Raw genomic sequence first — 21,920 nt, 5'->3', positions numbered from 1 at the left:
ACAGATATAATCACTGTGTTTTTGCATCCCTGACTCCAATATTTAGAGAGCTCTAGATATGCATTCATTGAATTGTGGTTTTATATGCGTTAACGAGCACTACATTCAGTTTTATTTCTGAATATGGAGATGGGACTACACCACAGGATCAACAACGAACATGTTTTGGCAGTGTTGAGGACTTTTATTTTGAAAAGTGCACGCTGACTAGTACGTGATGCTGTAGTCCGTCAGAAACCACTGTCACCCAGTCCACACAGCTTTTTATTTCTTTAACCTTTATTTAACTGGGCAAGTGGATACCATTTGGAGGGAGTCGACCGGTAAGCGTTCGTACCTCTCCCGAGGTAGTTGACGGTGTTTTATACCTGCGTTACTGTGATGACTAGTTGTATAATATTATTACCAGGCGTTGCATTTATTTGTTGGGCCACTTGCAGCTCTGCTACTAGACGTTACCTGTTCGCGACAATAACCTTGAGAGTCCGTTTCATAAGCGCCTTGTCATGAGTAACTGTAGCCAACTAACGTTGTTTTAACGTCGTCAAATATCCGACCTGTTTCTCCAAAACCATTATTGTTCTTAGCGGACGACGTTGTAAAACCCGTATTATCGGCATTATTCAACAGGGTTTTAAGAAATATATTACCTTCAACAGTGTTATCTTGTGATCAAGCCATCAATGTTTAGTGATTTTATTTTGGCTAACGGGTTAGCAATTAGCATGTTTGCCATTTCAGTGGAAATACTAACCTTTACTAGGATCAGCTTTTTCATAAGCAGGTTAGCAACAAACAAGTGTCCCGTATTATCGGCATACGGAACCCAGTTATTGACCACCTTTACTATTTTGTTCAATTATAAAATATCTGTTTTTAATTTTGTTCAAAGAAAGAGACCAGCCTGGGATCCTAAGGGATTACTAGCAGGTTGACTATAGTAAATATATTAGTTGACTTTCCAGTACAAATCACTTGTCTGTCCTACTTTACATTGCGTTGCCCGGTGCGCCCTCATGTAGGTTCTTCATCAACCTCTTCAGTGTTGGAACTAAATAATGTCTCTTTATTTTACACATTAATCTTATGGTTTGAGAAAGTTGATACGTTTAATACTAACATAAATTAGTATGCTGGATATTAAATGGTGTGTAAGTGTGTGGTCTGTCGCGCAGTCGAATTGTACAATACACAGCGCGTCCCACAAAATGTGTGTGTGTGTATATATATACAGTTGATGTCGGAAGTGTACATACACCGTAGCCAAATTTAAACTCAGTTTTTCACAATTCCTGACATTTAATCCTAGTAAAAATACCCTGTCTTAGGTCAGTTAGGATCATTGCCTTTAAATGGTTTAACTTGGGTCAAAAGTTTCGGGTAGCCTTCCACAAGCTTCCCACAATAAGTTGGGTAAATTTTGGCCCATTCCTCCTGACAGAGCTGGTGTAACTGAGTCAGGTTTGTAAGCCTCCTTGCTCGCACATACGCTTTTTCAGTTCTGCCCACAAATTTTCTATAGGATTGAGGTCAGGGCTTTCTGATGGCCACTCCAATACCTTGACTTTGTTCTCCTTAAGCCATTTTGCCACAACTTTGGAAGTATGCTTGGGGTCATTGTCCATTTGGAAGATCCATTTGCCACCAAGCTTTAACTTCCTGACTGTCTAGATGTTGCTTCCATATATCCACATAATTTTCCATCCTCATGATGCCATCCATTTTGTGAAGTGCACCAGTCCCTCCTGCAGCAAAGCACCCCCACAACATGATACTGTCACTCCCGTTTTGAAATTTATCCCAAGGATGAACCAGACTTGTGGAGGTCTACAATTTTTTTTCTGAAGTCTTGGCTGATTTCTTTTGATTTTCCCATAATGTCAAGCATGAATTATAAGTGAAATAATCTCTGTAAACAATTTTTGGAAAAATTACTTGTGTCCTGCACAAAGTAGATTTGCCAAAACTATAGTTTGTTAACAAGACATTTGTGGAGTGGTTGAAAAAATAGTTTTAATGACTCCAACATAAGTGTATGTAAACTTCCGACTTCAACTGTATAATCAAGACGTTGACAAGACGGTTATAAATAATGTTTTTTAATTGAAATAATAGTGTCCTTCGAAATTTGCTTTCGTCAAATAATCCTCCATTTGCAGCCTTGCAGATCTTTGGCATTCCAATTTGTTGATGTAACGGATGTGAAATAGCTAGCTTAGTTAGCGGTGATGCGCGCTACATAGCGTTTCAATCGGTGACGTCACTTGCTCTGAGACCTTGAAGTAGTGGTTCCCCCTTTGCTCTGCAAGGGCCGCGGCTTTTGTGGAGCGATGGGTAACGATGCTTCGTGGGTGACTGTTGTTGACGTGTGCAGAGGGTCCCTGGTTCGCGCCCGGGTATGGGCGAGGGGACGGTCTAATGTTATACTGTTACATTGAGGTAGTCTGAAGTAGTGATGTTCGCAAACGAGTCGGCTTTTGTAAGTGAACGTTGGGATCCGGCTCGCATGTCAGAAAAGCCAAATCTTTTTATAAAAATCTTTAAAAAAAAATAAGATATGAATAATCAAAATATTTAAATAAATAGAATTTACTATTTGAAAGAACAAAAACAGTATAGGCCTAAATGCACAACTGTACACACATTTGATCTGACTGTCTGCTCAGACTAACAGCCTCCCCTGTTGTTCCTGTCAATCAGACGCAGTGTCAACCAATGAACCAACGATGTGTGAGGGAGGGCGGAGCCAACTCATTCACCGTCACACACTTAGCAACCGAGGAGAGAGAGAGGAAGGACAGCTGTTAAAACGAGTCGGAAGCACAGTAGCATTTGGATGCATTTTAATAATATAGACTATGTTAGAGCACAGCGTAGTATTTGCCAAAACAAAATCTCATAAAGTCGGTTCTACGCACAACCTACACCGGTATATGTGAACTGTGCACCCAACTGTGAAGCTAGCTGTAGCGGAGCTTCCAGAAACTAGCGGGCCTGCTAGTGATAGTGGTGGACCCAGAACCTCCACACGTGGAGATGTATCCACTCAGTCAAGTAGGCCTACTAGTGATAGTGGTGGAGATGTATCCACTCGGTCAAGTAGGCCTGCTAGTGATAGTAGTGGACCCAGAACCTCCACACGTGGATATGTATCCACTCAGTCAAGTAGGCCTACTAGTGATAGTGGTGGAGATGTATCCACTCGGTCAAGTAGGCCTGCTAGTGATAGTAGTGGAGCCAGCACCTCCACACGTGGAGATGTATCCACTCAGTCAAGTAGGCCTACTAGTGATAGTGGTGGAACCAGCACCTCCACACGTGGAGATGTATCCACTCAGTCAAGTAGGCCTACTCCGCGACCCACAGCAACGCAGTCTTCTATGGACCAGTTTATGCCCAAGTCTATGTCTGTAGCAAAACAAGGCCAAATTGATATTGCATCGGCTAAAATGATTGCCACCGATTTCCAGCCATTTTCCATCGTGGAGGACAGAGGTTTTAGAAATTATAGCAATAGTCTAAATCCAATGTACACAATTCCAAACAGGAAAACCCTTTTAAAATCACTTATTCCACAACTGTATGAGAGCACACAGGCTTCAGTGCGGGAAAGAGTCCAAAAAGCTACTGCAGTTTGCCTTACCACTGACTGCTGGACATCAAGGGTAACCACTTCTTACACGTCACTTCATTGAAGATTTTTCGATGTCTAGCTGTCTTCCGGACTGCTTTGAGTTCAGCGACCGACACACCTCAGAGAACTTGGCAGAGGAACTGTTGAGAGTGGCCAGAGAACGGCAAGTAGATGGAAAAGTGGTCTGTCGTCTTAGCGACAATGCAGCTAACGAAACCAAAGCCATGAAAATGTTTAAATGGACCCATCATCCATGTCTTTCCCACACAATCATCCTGATTGTAAGAGCTGCTCTGAAGGAGATGAAGTCCACTGTGGACGAAGTGAAATCAGCTGTGGAATACATCCACAGGAGCACAGTAGATGCTGAAAAACTAAACGTCGACACAACGCTAGATGGGAGATGCCTGAGCTGAGGCCTAAACAAGACTCCACTACAAGGTGGAATTCAACATTTTATATGTTGAAGTGGTTTCTTGAGTCAAAGGATGACATCATCTCTACCCTGGCCATTGTCCATGCACCTGTTGATGCTCTGACCCAAGAGGAATGGGAGGATGTGTGCAGTGTCCTGGAACCCTTTGAGCAGGTCACTGTGGAGATCAGTGGAGTGAGGTACAGTAAGCAGTTATTACTACAGCACTATTTAATCCAGTATTAAATATGTATATGAGCAGTAGATGAGAATGTAGTATCAGTAGACAAAACATGAACCTGAACTAATAAGTTACGGTTCTCTCTTTTCAGCTATGTGACAGCCTCAACAATGATACTCCTGTGTCAGGGTCTGCAGCCAATCACAGCCGGCCGCCAGAGAGAAGCAAACGTAACCACAGGACATGTGACAGAGTTGATGGACACCCTCATCAATGGACAGGAAGATACACCGAATGGAATATAATATATATACACTTTGTTTATATACATAAAAAAGTTATACTTTAAATGCAAATGTTTAACAGTGTTCTTTTTCATAACAAACCAAAGCATTTTTAAATACATTGTGGTTAAGGTAGAGTATGATTTCATTTAATAAATTAATTACAATTGTTTTAACACCGATCGTAGTCAAACTATCGCAAACTGTTTGACTTGGAAAAAATACACACAAAAAAATAAATTTAAAGAGCCGTTTGGGAGCCAAAAGAGCCAACGCTTCTGGAAGCTCCGCTCTGAAAATAGCCAGAATGCCCATCACTAATCTGAAGAGATTTCACCCCATGTTTCCTGAGGCACCCCCCACAAATTGGATTGGCTTGATGGGCACTTCTCTATAGGGTTGAGATCTGGTGACTGTGCTGGCCACTCCATTATAGACAGAATACCAGCTGACTGCTTCTTCCCTACATAGTTCTTGCATAGTTTAGAGCTGTGCTTTGGGTCATTTTCCTGTTGTAGGAGGAAATTGCCTCCAATTCAGCGTCGTCCACAGGGTATGGCATGGCGTTGCAAAATGGAGTGATGGCCTTCCTTCTTCAAGATCCCTTTTACCCTGTACAGATCTCCCACTTTATCACCACCAAAGCACCCCCCGACCATCACATTGCCTCCACCATGCTTCACAGACTGCGTCAAGCACTCCTCCAGCATCTTTTCATTTTTACAGCGTCTCACGAATGTTCTTCTTTGTGATCCGAACACCTCAAACGTAGATTCGTCTGTCCATAACACTTTTTTTCCCAATGTTCCTCGGTCCAGTGTCTGTGTTCTTTTGCCCATCTTAATCTTTTATTTTTATTGATCAGTCTGAGATGTGTATTTTTCTTTGCAACTCTGCCTACAAGGCCAGCATCCCAGATTCGCCTCTTCACTGTTGACGTTGAGACTTGTGTTTTGCGGTTACTATTTAATGAAGCTGCCAGTTGAGGACTTGTGAGTCCTCTGTTTCTCAAACTAGAAACTCTAATGTACTTGTCCTCTTGCTCAGTTGTGCACTGGGGCCTCCCACTCCTCTTTCTATTCTTGTTAGAGACAGTTTGCGCTGTTCTGTGAAGGGAGCAGGACACAACGTTGTACGAGATCTCACATGGAAAAGCCTCCATTTCCCAGAACAAGAATAGACTGACGAGTTTCAGAAGAAAGATCTTTGTTTCGTGCCATTTTGAGCCTGTAATCAAACCCACAAATGCTGATGCTCCAGATACTCAACTAGTCTAAAGAAGGCCAGTTTTATTGCTTCTTTAATGAGAACAACAGTTTTCAGCTGTGCTAACATAATTGCAAAAGTGTTTTCTAATGATCAATTAGCCTTTTTAAAACGATAAACTTGGATTAGCTAACACAACATGCCATTGGAACACAGGAGTGATGGTTGCTGATAATTGTTGTCTGTCTGTCTGTCTGCCTGCCTCTGTCTCTCTTTCCAGAACCATGACATCCCAGGTGCGACAGAACTTCCACCAGGAATGTGAGGCTGCCATCAACAGGCAGATCAACCTGGAACTGTATGCTTCTTATGTATACCTGTCTATGGTGAGTTATCCACCTGCTAGGCCCTTACCTGTCTATGGTGAGTTATCCACCTGCTAGGCCCTTACCTGTCTATGGTGAGTTATCCACCTGCTAGGCCCTTACCTGTCTATGGTGAGTTATCCACCTGCTAGACCCTTACCTGTCTATGGTGATTTATCCACCTGCTAGGCCCTTACCTGTCTATGGTGAGTTATCCATCTGCTAGGCCCTTACCTGTCTATGGTGAGTTATCCACCTGCTGGACCCTTACCTGTCTATGGTGAGTTATCCACCTGCTGGACCCTTACCTGTCTATGGTGAGTTATCCACCTGCTAGGCCCTTACCTGTCTATGGTGAGTTATCCACCTGCTAGGCCCTTACCTGTCTATGGTGAGTTATCCACCTGCTAGGCCCTTACCTGTCTATGGTGAGTTATCCACCTGCTAGGCCCTTACCTGTCTATGGTGAGTTATCCACCTGCTAGACCCTTACCTGTCTATGGTGAGACCAATAGTTATCCACCTGCTAGGCCCTTACCTGTCTATGGTGAGTTATCCACCTGCTAGGCCCTTACCTGTCTATGGTGAGTTATCCACCTGCTAGGCCCTTACCTGTCTATGGTGAGTTATCCACCTGCTAGGCCCTTACCTGTCTATGGTGAGTTATCCACCTGCTAGACCCTTACCTGTCTATGGTGAGTTATCCACCTGCTAGGCCCTTACCTGTCTATGGTGAGTTATCCACCTGCTGGACCCTTACCTGTCTATGGTGATTTATCCACCTGCTGGACCTTTACCTGTCTATGGTGAGACCAATAGTTATCCACCTGCTGGACCCTTACCTGTCTATGGTGAGTTATCCACCTGCTAGACCCTTACCTGTCTATGGTGAGTTATCCACCTGCTAGGCCCTTACCTGTCTATGGTGAGTTATCCATCTGCTAGGCCCTTACCTGTCTATGGTGAGTTATCCACCTGCTGGACCCTTACCTGTCTATGGTGAGTTATCCACCTGCTGGACCCTTACCTGTCTATGGTGAGTTATCCACCTGCTAGGCCCTTACCTGTCTATGGTGAGTTATCCACCTGCTAGACCCTTACCTGTCTATGGTGAGACCAATAGTTATCCACCTGCTAGGCCCTTACCTGTCTATGGTGAGTTTATCCACCTGCTGGACCCTTACCTGTCTATGGTGAGTTATCCACCTGCTAGGCCCTTACCTGTCTACGGTAAGTTATCCACCTGCTAGGCCCTTACCTGTCTATGGTGAGTTATCCACCTGCTAGACCCTTACCTGTCTATGGTGAGTTATCCACCTGCTAGGCCCTTACCTGTCTATGGTGAGTTATCCACCTGCTAGGCCCTTACCTGTCTATGGTGAGTTATCCACCTGCTAGGCCCTTACCTGTCTACGGTAAGTTATCCACCTGCTAGGCCCTTACCTGTCTATGGTGAGTTATCCACCTGCTAGACCCTTACCTGTCTATGGTGAGTTATCCACCTGCTAGGCCCTTACCTGTCTATGGTGAGTTATCCACCTGCTAGACCCTTAATTGTCTATGGTGAGTTATCCACCTGCTAGGCCCTTACCTGTCTATGGTAAGTTATCCACCTGCTAGGCCCTTACCTGTCTATAGTGAGTTATCCACCTGCTAGGCCCTTACCTGTCTATGGTAAGTTATCCACCTGCTAGGCCCTTACCTGTCTATGGTGAGTTATCCACCTGCTAGGCCCTTACCTGTCTATGGTGAGTTATCCACCTGCTAGGCCCTTACCTGTCTATGGTGAGTTATCCACGTGCTAGGCCCTTACCTGTCTATGGTAAGTTATCCACCTGCTAGGCCCTTACCTGTCTATAGTGAGTTATCCACCTGCTAGGCCCTTACCTGTCTATGGTGAGTTATCCACCTGCCAGGCCCTTACCTGTCTATGGTGAGTTATCCACCTTCTAGGCCCTTACCTGTCTATGGTGAGTTATCCACCTGCTAGGCCCTTACCTGTCTATGGTGAGTTATCCACCTGCTGGACCCTTACCTGTCTATGGTGAGTTATCCACCTGCTGGACCCTTACCTGTCTATGGTGAGTTATCCACCTGCTAGGCCCTTACCTGTCTATGGTGAGTTATCCACCTGCTAGGCCCTTACCTGTCTATGGTGAGTTATCCACCTGCTAGGCCCTTACCTGTCTATGGTGAGTTATCCACCTGCTGGACCCTTACCTGTCTATGGTGAGTTATCCACCTGCTGGACCCTTACCTGTCTATGGTGAGACCAATAGTTATCCACCTGCTGGACCCTTACCTGTCTATGGTGAGTTATCCACCTGCTAGGCCCTTACCTGTCTATGGTGAGTTATCCACCTGCTGGGCCCTTACCTGTCTATGGTGAGTTATCCACCTGCTAGACCCTTACCTGTCTATGGTGAGTTATCCACCTGCTGGACCCTTACCTGTCTATGGTGAGACCAATATTTATCCACCTGCTGGACCCTTACCTGTCTATGGTGAGACCAATAGTTATCCACCTGCTGGACCCTTACCTGTCTATGGTGAGACCAATAGTTATCCACCTGCTGGACCCTTACCTGTCTATGGTGAGACCAATAGTTATCCACCTGCTGGACCCTTACCTGTCTATGGTGAGTTATCCACCTGCTAGGCCCTTACCTGTCTATGGTGAGTTATCCACCTGCTGGACCCTTACCTGTCAATGGTGAGTTATCCACCTGCTAGGCCCTTACCTGTCTATGGTGAGACCAATAGTTATCCACCTGCTAGACCCTTACCTCTCTATGGTGAGTTATCCACCTGCTAGACCCTTAATTGTCTATTTGGGATTGGATCGCAAGTCAAATGAGAATGGGTTCAATTTGGGATTGGATCGCAAGTCAAATGAGAATGGGTTCAATTTGGGATTGGATCGCATGTCAAATGAGAATGGGTTCAATTTGGGATTGGATTGCAAGTCAAATGAGAAATTGGATCAATTCTCATGTTTGCTCTTTACATCTCTAGCACAGGGAGACATGAGTTAAAGGAATTTAGACTATATCTAATAATGAACTATTTTAACTATAGAACATTTCATACAGGCAAACTACAACTCAAAGTTCTGCAGGATGGTGTTGGCCATTTGACCTGTTAGTGACACTTCCACTTTTGTCTTGTACGTGTTTTTTTCTAGGGCTACTACTTTGACAGAGACGACAAATCCCTGCCCAATTTTTCCAAGTTCTTCCTGACTCAGTCCAAGGAGGAGAAGGAGCATGCTGAGAAACTGATGAGTCAACAGAACCAGAGAGGAGGACGCATCTTTCTCCAGGACATCAGGGTATAAATAAACTCAACAGCACTACCGGGGGTTATGTTACCTTATACAAGGCTTCATATTGATTAGACTAGGGGCAATTTTGCCTTCTCTTGTCTGAACATTTAAGTCCACATAATATATGCCACTAACAGGGTGCGTCGCCACTAACAGGGTGCGTCGCCACTAACAGGGTGCGTCGCCACTAACAGAGTGCGTCGCCACTAACAGGGTTCGTCGCCACTAGCAGGGTGCGTCGCCACTAGCAGGGTGCGTCGCCACTAGCAGGGTGCGTCGCCACTAGCAGGGTGCGTCGCCACTAGCAGGGTGCGTCGCCACTAGCAGGGTGCGTCGCCACTAACAGGGTGCGTCGCCACTAACAGGGTGCGTCGCCACTAACAGGGTGCGTCGCCACTAACAGGGTGCGTCGCCACTAACAGGGTGCGTCGCCACTAACAGGGTGCGTCGCCACTAGCAGGGTGCGTCGCCACTAGCAGGGTGCGTCGCCACTAACAGGGTGCGTCGCCACTAACAGGGTGCGTCGCCACTAGCAGGGTGCGTCGCCACTAGCAGGGTGCGTCGCCACTAGCAGGGTGCGTCGCCACTAACAGGGTGCGTCGCCACTAACAGAGTGCGTCGCCACTAGCGTTGCGTCGCCACTAGCGGTGCGTCGCCACTAGCAGGGTGCGTCGCCACTAGCAGGGTGCGTCGCCACTAACAGGGTGCGTCGCCACTAACAGGGTGCGTCACCACTAACAGGGTGCGTCACCACTAACAGGGTGCGTCGCCACTAACAGGGTGCGTCGCCACTAGCAGGTTGTGTCGCCACCAGCCGGGTTTGGTACAGAGCACAGGACCTAGTCTGGTTAGAGTTGTCTGATACACAGAGCACAGGACCAGGCAACATTGGTGGACAGGTACTGAAGTTATTTGCAGAGCAACTCACTGGTATTTTCCATCACATTTTCCTTTTGTCACTCGAGCTGCGGAAGGTGCCTGAACTCTGGAAGCATGCTACTGTAGTTCCTGTGGCCATAAGGTGCCTGAACTCTGGAAGCATGCTACTGTAGTTCCTGTGGCCAGAAGGTGCCTGAACTCTGGAAGCATGCTACTGTAGTTCCTGTGGCCAGAAGGTGCCTGAACTCTGGAAGCATGCTACTGTAGTTCCTGTGGCCATAAGGTGCCTGAACTCTGGAAGCATGCTACTGTAGTTCCTGTGGCCAGAAGGTGCCTGAACTCTGGAAGCATGCTACTGTAGTTCCTGTGGCCATAAGGTGCCTGAACTCTGGAAGCATGCTACTGTAGTTCCTGTGGCCAGAAGGTGCCTGAACTCTGGAAGCATGCTACTGTAGTTCCTGTGGCCATAAGGTGCCTGAACTCTGGAAGCATGCAACTGTAGTTCCTGTGGCCAGAAGGTGCCTGAACTCTGGAAGGATGCTACTGTAGTAACAAATCCCACAAGCTGCTAAATTACTTCAGGCCAGTGGTACTGACATCCCTGGTAATGAAATGCATTGTCAGGTTTAGAACTCTGTGGACCCCTACAGAATGTACTGTCAGGTAGAGAACTCCCTGGACCCCTACAGAATGTACTGTCAGGTGGAGAACTCCCTGGACCCCCTACAGAATGTACTGTCAGGTGAACTCCCTGGACCCCCTACAGAATGTACTGTCAGGTGGAGAACTCCCTGGACCCCCTACAGAATGTACTGTCAGGTGGAGAACTCCCTGGACCCCCTACAGAATGTACTGTCAGGTGAACTCCCTGGACCCCCTACAGAATGTACTGTCAGGTGGAGAACTCCCTGGACCCCCTACAGAATGTACTGTCAGGTGGAGAACTCCCTGGACCCCCTACATAATGTATTGTCAGGTGGAGAACTCCCTGGACCCCCACAGAATGTACTGTCAGGTAGAGAACTCCCTGGACCCCCTACAGAATGTACTGTCAGGTGGAGAACTCCCTGGACCCCCTACAGAATGTACTGTCAGGTGGAGAACTCCCTGGACCCCTACATAATGTATTGTCAGGTGGAGAACTCCCTGGACCCCTACATAATGTATTGTCAGGTGGAGAACTCCCTGGACCCCCTACAGAATGTACTGTCAGGTGGAGAACTCCCTGGACCCCCTACAGAATGTACTGTCAGGTGGAGAACTCCCTGGACCCCCTACAGAATGTACTGTCAGGTGGAGAACTCCCTGGACCCCTACATAATGTACTGTCAGGTGGAGAACTCCCTGGACCCCCTACAGAATGTACTGTCAGGTGAACTCCCTGGACCCCCTACAGAATGTACTGTCAGGTGGAGAACTCCCTGGACCCCCTACAGAATGTACTGTCAGGTGGAGAACTCCCTGGACCCCCTACAGAATGTACTGTCAGGTGGAGAACTCCCTGGACCCCCTACAGAATGTACTGTCAGGTGGAGAACTCCCTGGACCCCCTACAGAATGTACTGTCAGGTGGAGAACTCCCTGGATTCCTTGAAGTTTGCTTTACAGGGTCAAGAGGGGTGGTGGAGGACACCACTCCAGCCCTTCTGTTTATTGACTTCTCGTTGGCCTTCAATACTATCCAGCCTCACATACTAGCAGAGAAGCTCCTCTCCCGCTTTAAACTGGACCTGAGCGTTGTGAGCTGGATAGTGGACTTCCTTACCGACCGGTCCCAACAAGTGAATGGAGTCTTGTCAAAGCAGCCCTCTCCTCTCCTGTACAACTCTGCTCCTCCTTCAGATCCCCCTCAGCCCTCTCCTCTCCTGTACAACTCTCCTCCTCCTTCAGATCCCCCTCAGCCCTCTCCTCTCCTGTACAACTCTCCTCCTCCTTCAGATCCCCCTCAGCCCTCTCCTCTCCTGTACAACTCTCCTCCTCCTTCAGATCCCCCACAGCCCTATCTTCTCCTCTCAAACTCTGCTCCTCCTTCAGATCCCCCACAACCCTCTCCTCTCCTGTACAACTCTGCTCCTCCTTCAGATCCCCCACAACCCTCAGGGTCAAGAGGGGTGGTGGAGGACACCACTCCAGCCCTTCTGTTTATTGACTTCTCGTTGGCCTTCAATACTATCCAGCCTCACATACTAGCAGAGAAGCTCCTCTCCCGCTTTAAACTGGACCTGAGCGTTGTGAGCTGGATAGTGGACTTCCTTACCGACCGGTCCCAACAAGTGAATGGAGTCTTGTCAAAGCAGCCCTCTCCTCTCCTGTACAACTCTGCTCCTCCTTCAGATCCCCCTCAGCCCTCTCCTCTCCTGTACAACTCTCCTCCTCCTTCAGATCCCCCTCAGCCCTCTCCTCTCCTGTACAACTCTCCTCCTCCTTCAGATCCCCCTCAGCCCTCTCCTCTCCTGTACAACTCTCCTCCTCCTTCAGATCCCCCACAGCCCTATCTTCTCCTCTCAAACTCTGCTCCTCCTTCAGATCCCCCACAACCCTCTCCTCTCCTGTACAACTCTGCTCCTCCTTCAGATCCCCCACAACCCTCTCCTCTCCTGTACAACTCTGCTCCTCCTTCAGATCCCCCACAACCCTCTCCTCTCCTGTACAACTCTGCTCCTCCTTCAGATCCCCCACAACCCTCTCCTCTCCTGTACAACTCTCCCCCTCCTTCAGATCCCCCACAGCCCTCTCCTCTCCTGTACAACTCTGCTCCTCCTTCAGATCCCCCACAACCCTCTCCTCTCCTGTACAACTCTGCTCCTCCTTCAGATCCCCCACAACCCTCTCCTCTCCTGTACAACTCTCCCCCTCCTTCAGATCCCCCACAACCCTCTCCTCTCCTGTACAACTCTCCCCCTCCTTCAGATCCCCCACAGCCCTCTCCTCTCCTGTACAACTCTGCTCCTCCTTCAGATCCCCAACAACCCTCTCCTCTCCTGTACAACTCTGCTCCTCCTTCAGATCCCCCACAACCCTCTCCTCTCCTGTACAACTCTCCCCCTCCTTCAGATCCCCCACAACCCTCTCCTCTCCTGTACAACTCTCCTCCTCCTTCAGATCCCCCACAGCCCTATCCTCTCCAACTCTGCTCCTCCTTCAGATCCCCCACAGTCCTCTCCTCTCCTGTACATATACTATACACTAATGACTGTGGCACTGAATATGAAAACAGACAGTGATCACCTACTGCAGGATAGAGACTGAGAACACAGGTCTGTGATAGATGACTGTGTGTCATGGTGTGAGTGAGAATTGCTTCCTTCAACTGAATGTCTTTTGGTCATTGACTTTTAGAAGGCAGCCACTGAACCTCATACCCACTCTGGTCAGGGGCAATGGCATTGAGCTGGTCAGTACCTATACGTATCTGGGAACTGTGCTGGACAAAAAGTTGGCCTTTGGAGGAGAACACTGACTCCCTCTGTAAAATGGAGGACAGCAACAACTCTCTTTATTGAATCAGTGTTGATGTTTAATGGTGTTCTGGTTTGGTAATCTTGTTGAGGAGCACTAACAGTATCCTAGACTGTCCTGATTAAGCCCTCTTAGCTGATCTTTGAGCTCCTCCCCCTCGGTTTGTTGTTTTAGACTTCCCAAACTCAAGAGCAACAGATCTTTTCACAATGAGTGTTCCTTTTGACTGATCTAAGACCGATGCAATGACTGTTCCTTTTGACTGATCTAAGACTGATGCAATGACTGTTCCTTTTGACTGATCTAAGACTGATGCAATGACTGTTCCTTTTGACTAATCTAAGACTGATGCAATGACTGTTCCTTTTGACTGATCTAAGACTGATGCAATGACTGTTCCTTTTGACTAATCTAAGACTGATTTAATGACTGTTCCTTTTGACTGATCTAAGACTGATGCAATGACTGTTCCTTTTGACTGATCTAAGACTGATGCAATGACTGTTCCTTTTGACTGATCAAAGACTGATGCAATGACTGATCCTTTTGACTGATCTAAGACTGATGCAATGACTGTTCCTTTTGACTGATCTAAGACTGATTTAATGACTGTTCCTTTTGACTGATCTAAGACTGATGCAATGACTGTTCCTTTTGACTGATCTAAGACCGATGCAATGACTGATCCTTTTGACTGATCTAAGACTGATTCAACGACTGATCCTTTTGACTGATCTAAGACCGATGCAATGACTGTTCCTTTTGACTGATCTAAGACTGATGCAATGACTGTTCCTTTTGACTGATCTAAGACCGATGCAATGACTGATCCTTTTGACTGATCTAAGACTGATTCAACGACTGATCCTTTTGACTGATCTAAGACCGATGCAATGACTGTTCCTTTTGACTGATCTAAGACCGATGCAATGACTGTTCCTTTTGACTGATCTAAGACTGATTCAACGACTTCCTTTTTAATGATTCAATGACTGATTCTAAGACTGCAACCGATCTCATTATTGATATATCTTATGTGTATATCTGTTGTATGGTCCCTGTTGTTAATGCTGTTTTTACTGTTGAACACTGACTGCACAACACATTTCCTAATTGGGACAATAAAGAGATTTATTGATTGATAGGTTCAACATATTGCCTGGATATTCATCATTAGAATCAACTTTTTCTCTGTATGTTTCAGAAACCTGACAGAGATGAGTGGGGCAGTGGGTTGGAGGCCTTGGAGTGTGCCCTACAGCTGGAGAAGAGTGTCAACCAGTCTCTACTGGACCTGCACAAAGTAGCCGTAGAGCACAATGACCCGCACGTGAGTTACAAACACAGTTCATGGGAACAGTTTCCAGGACACCAATTGAGCTTAGTCACAGACTAAAAAGAACTTTCAATTTTCAAGTAAGGTTCTCTTGTGAGCATGCTTTTTAACAGGGTTGGGGTCAATTCCATTTTAATTCGAGTCCATTCAGAGAGTAAACCAAATTCCGATTCCACATTTCAAATCAAATTATATTTGTCACATGCGCCGAATATAACAGTGAAATGCTTACTTTACAAGCCCTTAAACAACAATGCAGTTCAAGAAATAGAGTTAAGAAAATATTTACTAAATAAACTAAAGTAAGATTACATAACAATAACGAGGCTATATACAGGGGGTACCGTAACCGAGTCAATATGTGCAGGTTAGTAGAGGTAATTTGTACATGTAGGTAGGGGAAAATAAACAACGAGTAGCAGCAGTGTAAAAACGAAAGGGGGTCAATGTAAATAGTCTGGTTGGCCATTTGATTAATTGTTCAGCAGTCTTATGGCTTGGGGGTAGAAGCTGTTTAGGAGCCTTTTGGACCTAGACTTGGTGCTCCGGTACCGCTTGTCGTGCGGTAGCAGAGAGAACAGTCTATGACTTGGATGACTGGAGTCTTTGAAACATTTTTGGGCCTTCTTCTGACACCGCCTGATGTAGAGGTCCTGGATTGCAGGAGCTTGGCCCAGTGATGTATTGGGCCGTACACACTACCCTCTGTAGTGCCATGCGGTCGGGTGACGAGCAGTTGCCATACCAGGCGGTGATGCAACCATGCTTTTGATGGTGCAGCTGTAGAATTTCTTGAGGATCCTGGGGCCAATGCCAAATATTTTCAATCTCCTGAAAAGGTTTTGTCTTGCCCTGTTCACGACTGTCTTGGTGTGTTTGGACCATGATAGTTCGTTGGTGATGTGGACACCAAAGAACTTAAAACTCTTGACCTGCTCCGACCCGGCCTGTTCTGCCCTCATTTTCCGACAGTCCACGATCAGGTCCTTTGTCTTGCTCGCATTGATGGAGAAGTTGTTGTCCTGGCACCACACTGCCAGGTCTCTGACCTCCCTATAAGCTGTCTCATCGCTGTCGCTGATCAGGCCTACCACTGGTGTTGTCAGCAAACTTAATGAGGGTGTACGACTTGTGCCAGGCCACAAAGTCATGGATGAACTGGGAGTACAGGAGGGGACTAAGCACACACCCCTGAGGGTCCCCGGTGTTGAGGAGCAGCGTGGCAGATGTGTTGTTGCCTACCCTTACCACCTGGGGGTGGCCCGTCAGGAAGTCCAGGATCCAGATGCAGAGGGAGGTGTTTAGTATCAGAGTCTTTAGCTTGATGAGCTTTGTGGGCACTGGTGTTGATCGCTGAGCTGTGGTCAATGAACAGCATTCTCACATAGGTGTTCCTTTTGTCCAGGTGGGAAAGAGCAGTGTGGAGTGCGATTGAGATTGCATCATCTGTGGATCTGTTGGGGTGGTATGCGAATTGGAGTGGGTCTAGGGTTTCCGGGATGATGGTGTTGATGTGAACCATGACCAGCCTTTGAAAGCACTTCATAGCTACCGACGTTGAGTGTTACAGGACGGTAGTCGTTTAGGCAGGTTACCTTTGCATTCTTTGGTACAGGGACTATAATGGTCTGCTTGAAACATGTAGATATTACAGACTTGATCAGGTCAGTGAAGACATTTGCCACTTGGTCCGCGCATGCTCTGAGTACAACGCCCTGGTAATCCGTCAGGCCCTGCGGACTTGTGAATGTTGACCACATCGGCTACGGAACAGCTGGTGCTCTCATGCATGCTTCAATGTTGCTTGCCTCGAAGCAAGCATAAAAGGCATTTACCTCGTATTGTAGGCTCGCGTCACTGGGCAGCTCACGGCTGCGTTTCCCTTTGTAGTCTGTAATAGTTTGCAAGACCTGCCACATCTGACAAGCGTCAGAGCCGGTGTAGTAGGAGGCAATCTTAGTCCTGTATTGACGCTTTGCCTGTTTGATGGTTTGTTGGAGGGCATAGCAGGATTTCTGTTTGGATTAGTGTCCCACTCCTTGAAAGTGGCAGCTCTAGCCTTTAGCTGGATGCGGATGTTGCCTGTAATCCATGGCTTCTGGTTGGGATATGTACGTACAGTCACTGTGAGGATGAAGTCCTTGATGCACTTGATGAAGCCAATGACTGAGGTGGTATACTCCTCACTGCCATTGGATGAATCGAGGAACATATTCCAGTCAGTGCTGCAAAACAGTCCTATAGCGTAGCATCCTCGTCATCTGACCACTTCCATATTGAGTGAGTCACAGGTACTTCCTGCTTTAGTTTTTGCTTGTAAGGAGGAATCAGGAGGATGGAATTATGGTCAGATTTGCCAAATGGAGGGCAAGGGAAAGCTTTGTACGTGTCTGTGTGTGGAGTAGAGCCTAGAGTGTGTGGAGTAAAGCCTAGAGTGTGTGGAGTAAAGCCTAGAGCCTAGAGTGTGTGGAGTAGAGCCTAGAGTGTGTGGAGTAGAGCCTAGAGTGTGTGGAGTAGAGCCTAGAGTGTGTGGAGTAGAGCCTAGAGTGTGTGGAGTAAAGCCTAGAGTTTATTTTTCCATCTGGTTGCGCATGTGACGTGCTGGTAGAAATGAGGTTAAATGGATTTAAGTTCTGGGTGAGCGTTTTCCTGTTTGCTTATGGCCTTATACAGCTTATTGAGTGCGGTCTTAGTGCCAGCATTGGTTTGTGGTGGTAAATAGACGGCTACGAATAATATAGATGAGAACTCTCTTGGTAGATAGTGTGGTCTACAGCTTATCATAAGGTACTCTACCTCAGGCGAGTAATACCTCGAGACTTCTTTAATATTAGACATTGCGCACCAGCAGTTATTGAGAAATAGACACACACTCCCACCACTCGCCTTACCAGACGTAGCTGCTCTGTCCTGCCGATGCACGGAAAACACAGCCAGCTCTATATTATCTGTGTCGTCGTTCAGCCACGACTCGGTGAAACATAAGTTGTTAATGTCCCATTGTTAGGATAGTCTCGAACCGGAGATCTAGTTTATTCTCCAGTGGTTGGCCAATAGAACCGATGGTAGTGGGTATTTACTCAGTCGCCTCCGAATCCTCACAAGGCACCTCGACCTTTGCCCTCTGTATCTCCGTCTTTTCTTCACGCGAATGACGGGGATTTGGGCCTGGTCTCCGGGAAGCAGTATATCCTTTGCGTCGGACTCATAAAAAAAAATTAAAAAATCTTTGTCCAGTTCGAGGTGAGGCGATTGCTGTTCTGATTTCCAGCAGTTCTTTTTGGTCATAAGAGACGGTAGCAGCAACTTTATGTACAAAATATGTTACAAAACAATGTCAAAAAACACTAAATAGCACAGTTGGTTAGGAGTCCAATAAAACACCATCCTCTCCACCGCCATTATATATTTTCCTCATTGAAGAGAATTGGAATTGAAATTTCAGTGTTCTTCCTTAATTGGCTGGAATTTAAATGGAATGGACTCCAACCTTGCTGTTTATAGCCTGGATGCTTAATCTGTGTGGGAAAAATCTGGGAAAAAACCCAGTGTCTGTTTGGAGATTTTATCTTTTTCCTAATGACCGAAACAAAAACCTTTCCTCCCTCAGATGTGTGACTTCATAGAGACCCACTATCTGGATGAGCAGGTCAAGTCTATCAAGGAGCTGAGTGACTGGGTCACCAACCTGCGTCGCATGGGTGCCCCTCAGAACGGCATGGCAGAGTACCTCTTCGACAAACACACCCTGGGGAAGGAGTAGCAGCTGAACATCCCGTCTTTTACTAGGGTCGTGTTCATTAGGGCACACTGTAGCAAAATACGTTGAAACAGGAAACGGCCATTTCTTATTGGATAAATTCAGATTGTAGTACCTCACAGTTTCAGCCTGTTTTGTGACGAATGAACCCCGCCTGCTGGTCAATTTTTCATGTTTGGTCTGTCCTTACGACTGGTAATCTTCTAGTATCATAGATATGCTGGCTTTAAAGACCAAAATGACCAGAAGCCATTGCTCTATTTACATGACTGCTCTATATCGTGATTTACTTTTTCTATGATCTCCCGAAGCTGACTTCCAGGCTGTTTGTGCTATCATACCAACTCCTTGTCATTCAGTTTGGCTTGACAAAGACAGCACAAACAGATCTGGGACCAGGCTATATTTTTCCTATGTTTACCTACACTATGTGTCCGTTACAATTGACATGTTTTGCCAAAATAAAGACTTAACTGCTCCCTAGAGATATCTCGTAGCTTAGTGGAGTTTAAAAGTGAGACTGTGGTGAGTAGGACCACGTAACTTTTGTTTCTCTCTAATGCGTTTCACATTTAATTTGTGAAGCCAATATTGAGTGATTGTAGGAAAGACGTTACTTAAAATACCTTTTCCATTCTATTATGTCTACACAGTTCATTAATTGGCCATTTTAATGAAATTATATGTCTATATTTTGGAATTTGGTCTATGTCTCTTATCTATTGTAAGGTGATGTATGATGATAAACATTTGAATCACTGTGTGTGTGTTGACTGTTTCAGTATTAGGAGGGTCAGATGTTCATAGCCCAGTGGTTAGAGTGTTGGACTAGTAACCGGAAGGTTGCAAGTTCAAACCCCCGAGCTGAAAAGGTACAAATCTGTCGTTCTGCCCCTGAACAGCCACTGTTCCTAGGCCGTCATTGAAAATAAGAATTTGTTCTTAACTGACTTGCCTAGTTAAATAAAGGTTAAAAAAAAATTACATAAGCAAAACAAATTGGATATTTTTTGGAAGGTTCATATTTATTACAGAGCAAAACATCCAAAATAAGGCTACTACTCTATACACAGTATCATTCAGGGCAAGACAATATATGTACATATATTTTTTTTTAATACAGTACTTCCTATTCATATGACCACTTGGGCAATGTGTTACGCCCTCACTCATAGGGTTGCAAAATACTGGTAACTGTTCCCAGATTCCTGAGTGTTCTAGATATCCTGGTTAGGGGGATTCTCTATTTCCTGCTTAATCCCTCCCAGAGTTCTATAAAACCTGGGAATTTGGGGAAAGTTTCCTGCAACCCTACGAACTACTCATTACAGAGACTTCTAGAACGACACCTGTTTCAAAACGTTTATATTGTACTGGGATTTCGTAACGTGTCGTGTCATGTAATTGATCCCCGTTGAGTAAATTATTCTAGTAGTGTATAGAATAGATATGATGGGGGATCAGATCTGTAGTGTATAGAATAGATATGAGGGGGATCAGATCTGTAGTGTATAGAATAGATATGAGGGGGATCAGATTTGTATTGTATAGAATAGATATGAGGGGGGATCAGATCTGTAGTGTATAGAATAGATATGAGGGGGAATCAGATCTGTAGTGTATAGAATAGATATGAGGGGGGATCATATCTGTAGTGTATAGAATAGATATGAGGGGGATCAAATCAGTGGTTGAGACCAAGAGGGTTCCCTATTCCTTCCTTTTCTAGAGCTGCTGGACAAATAGACACCAGCCTTGGGGTGCGTAAGAAACGGATGATTACAATATAGCAGAAACTAGGGTTGCATAATTCTCAGGTCACTGGGGTCTTCCACTGTCATTTTTCAACCTCTCTCTGACCCAGTCTGGAATATCTACATGTTTCAAGCAGACCACGATCATCCCTGGGCCTAAGAACGCCAGAATAACCTGCCTACGACACTATCAACATATATCAACATACAGCTGGCTGGTTATACAATACACCGGAAGGATAGAACAGCAGCAAGAGGACTATGTCTTTTTGTAAATAACAGCCGGTGCACGATATCTAAGGAAGTCTCGAGCTATTACTCGTCTGAGGTAGAGTATCTCATGATAAACTGTAGACCACACTACCTACCCAGAGAGTTTTCATCTGTATTCTTCGTAGCTGTTTACATACCACCACAGACTGAGGCTGGCACTAACACAGCATTGAATGAGATGTATTCCGCTGTAAGAAAACGCTCACCAAGAGGTGGCGCTCCTAGAATTTCTATCAGCATGTTACATGTGCAACCAGAGGAAAAAACTCGAGATCACCTTTGCTCCACACACAGAGACGCATACAAAGCTCTCCCTCACCCTCCATTTGGCAAATCTGACCATAATTCCATCCTCCTGATTCCTGCTTTCAAGCAAAAATTAAAGCAGGAAGCACCAGTGACTAGATCAATAAAAAAGTGGTCAGATGAAGCAGATGCTAAGCTACAGGACTGTTTTGCTAGCACAGACTGGAATATGTTCCGGGATTCCTCCGATGGCATTGAGGAGCACACCACATCTGTCATTGGCTTCATCAATAAGTGCATCGATGAAGTCGTCCCCACAGTGACCGTACATACCCCATCCAGAAGCCATGGGTTACATGCAACATCCGCACTGAGCTAAAGGCTAGAGCTGCCGCTTTCAAGAAGCAGGACTCTAACCCTGAAGCTTATAAGAAATCCCGCAATGCCCTCTGACAAACCATCAAACAGGCAAAGCGTCAATACAGGACTAAGATTGAATCATACTATACCAGCTCTGACGCTCGTCGGATGTGGCAGAGTTTGCAAAACATTACAGACATTACTACGAAAGGAAGCACAGCCGAGAGCTGCCCAGTGACACGAGCCTACAGGACGAGCTCAACTACTTCTATGCTCGCTTTGAGGCAAATAACACAAACATGCATGAGATCACCAGCTGTTCTGGAAGACTTTGATCACGCTCTCGGCAGCAGATGTGAATAAGACCAAAGGAACACCTACAGTATGTGAGAATGCTGTTCATTGACTACAGCTCAGCGTTCAACACCATAGCTCCTTTCAAG

General features: G+C 46.1%; 1 protein-coding gene across 3 annotated transcripts; it reads left to right on the top strand.

Moving 5' to 3' along the window:
• Window positions 1-169: 169 nt before the first annotated feature.
• Window positions 170-19,244, top strand: fth1b (ferritin, heavy polypeptide 1b). 3 transcript variants are annotated; one of them, XM_036961181.1, is made up of 5 exons: window positions 170-323; window positions 6,001-6,106; window positions 9,270-9,416; window positions 14,953-15,078; window positions 18,695-19,244. In XM_036961181.1, the coding sequence occupies exons 2-5, from the start codon at window positions 6,005-6,007 to the stop codon at window positions 18,845-18,847; spliced, it is 528 nt and encodes a 175-aa protein (XP_036817076.1). In that variant the 5' UTR covers window positions 170-323; window positions 6,001-6,004; the 3' UTR covers window positions 18,848-19,244. The 3 variants fall into 3 exon arrangements, with proteins under 3 accessions (XP_036817076.1, XP_036817082.1, XP_036817085.1); XM_036961187.1 differs by having other exon boundaries at window positions 217-347; XM_036961190.1 differs by lacking the exons at window positions 170-323; window positions 6,001-6,106 and adding an exon at window positions 8,818-8,880.
• Window positions 19,245-21,920: the final 2,676 nt, after the last annotated feature.

Source organism: Oncorhynchus mykiss, chromosome 2, assembly GCF_013265735.2.
Source record: "Oncorhynchus mykiss isolate Arlee chromosome 2, USDA_OmykA_1.1, whole genome shotgun sequence".
In the NCBI taxonomy this organism is placed as follows: Eukaryota; Metazoa; Chordata; class Actinopteri; order Salmoniformes; family Salmonidae; genus Oncorhynchus; species Oncorhynchus mykiss.
Note: the sequence above shows the minus strand (reverse complement) of the source record. Positions and strands in the feature narration are given on the sequence as shown.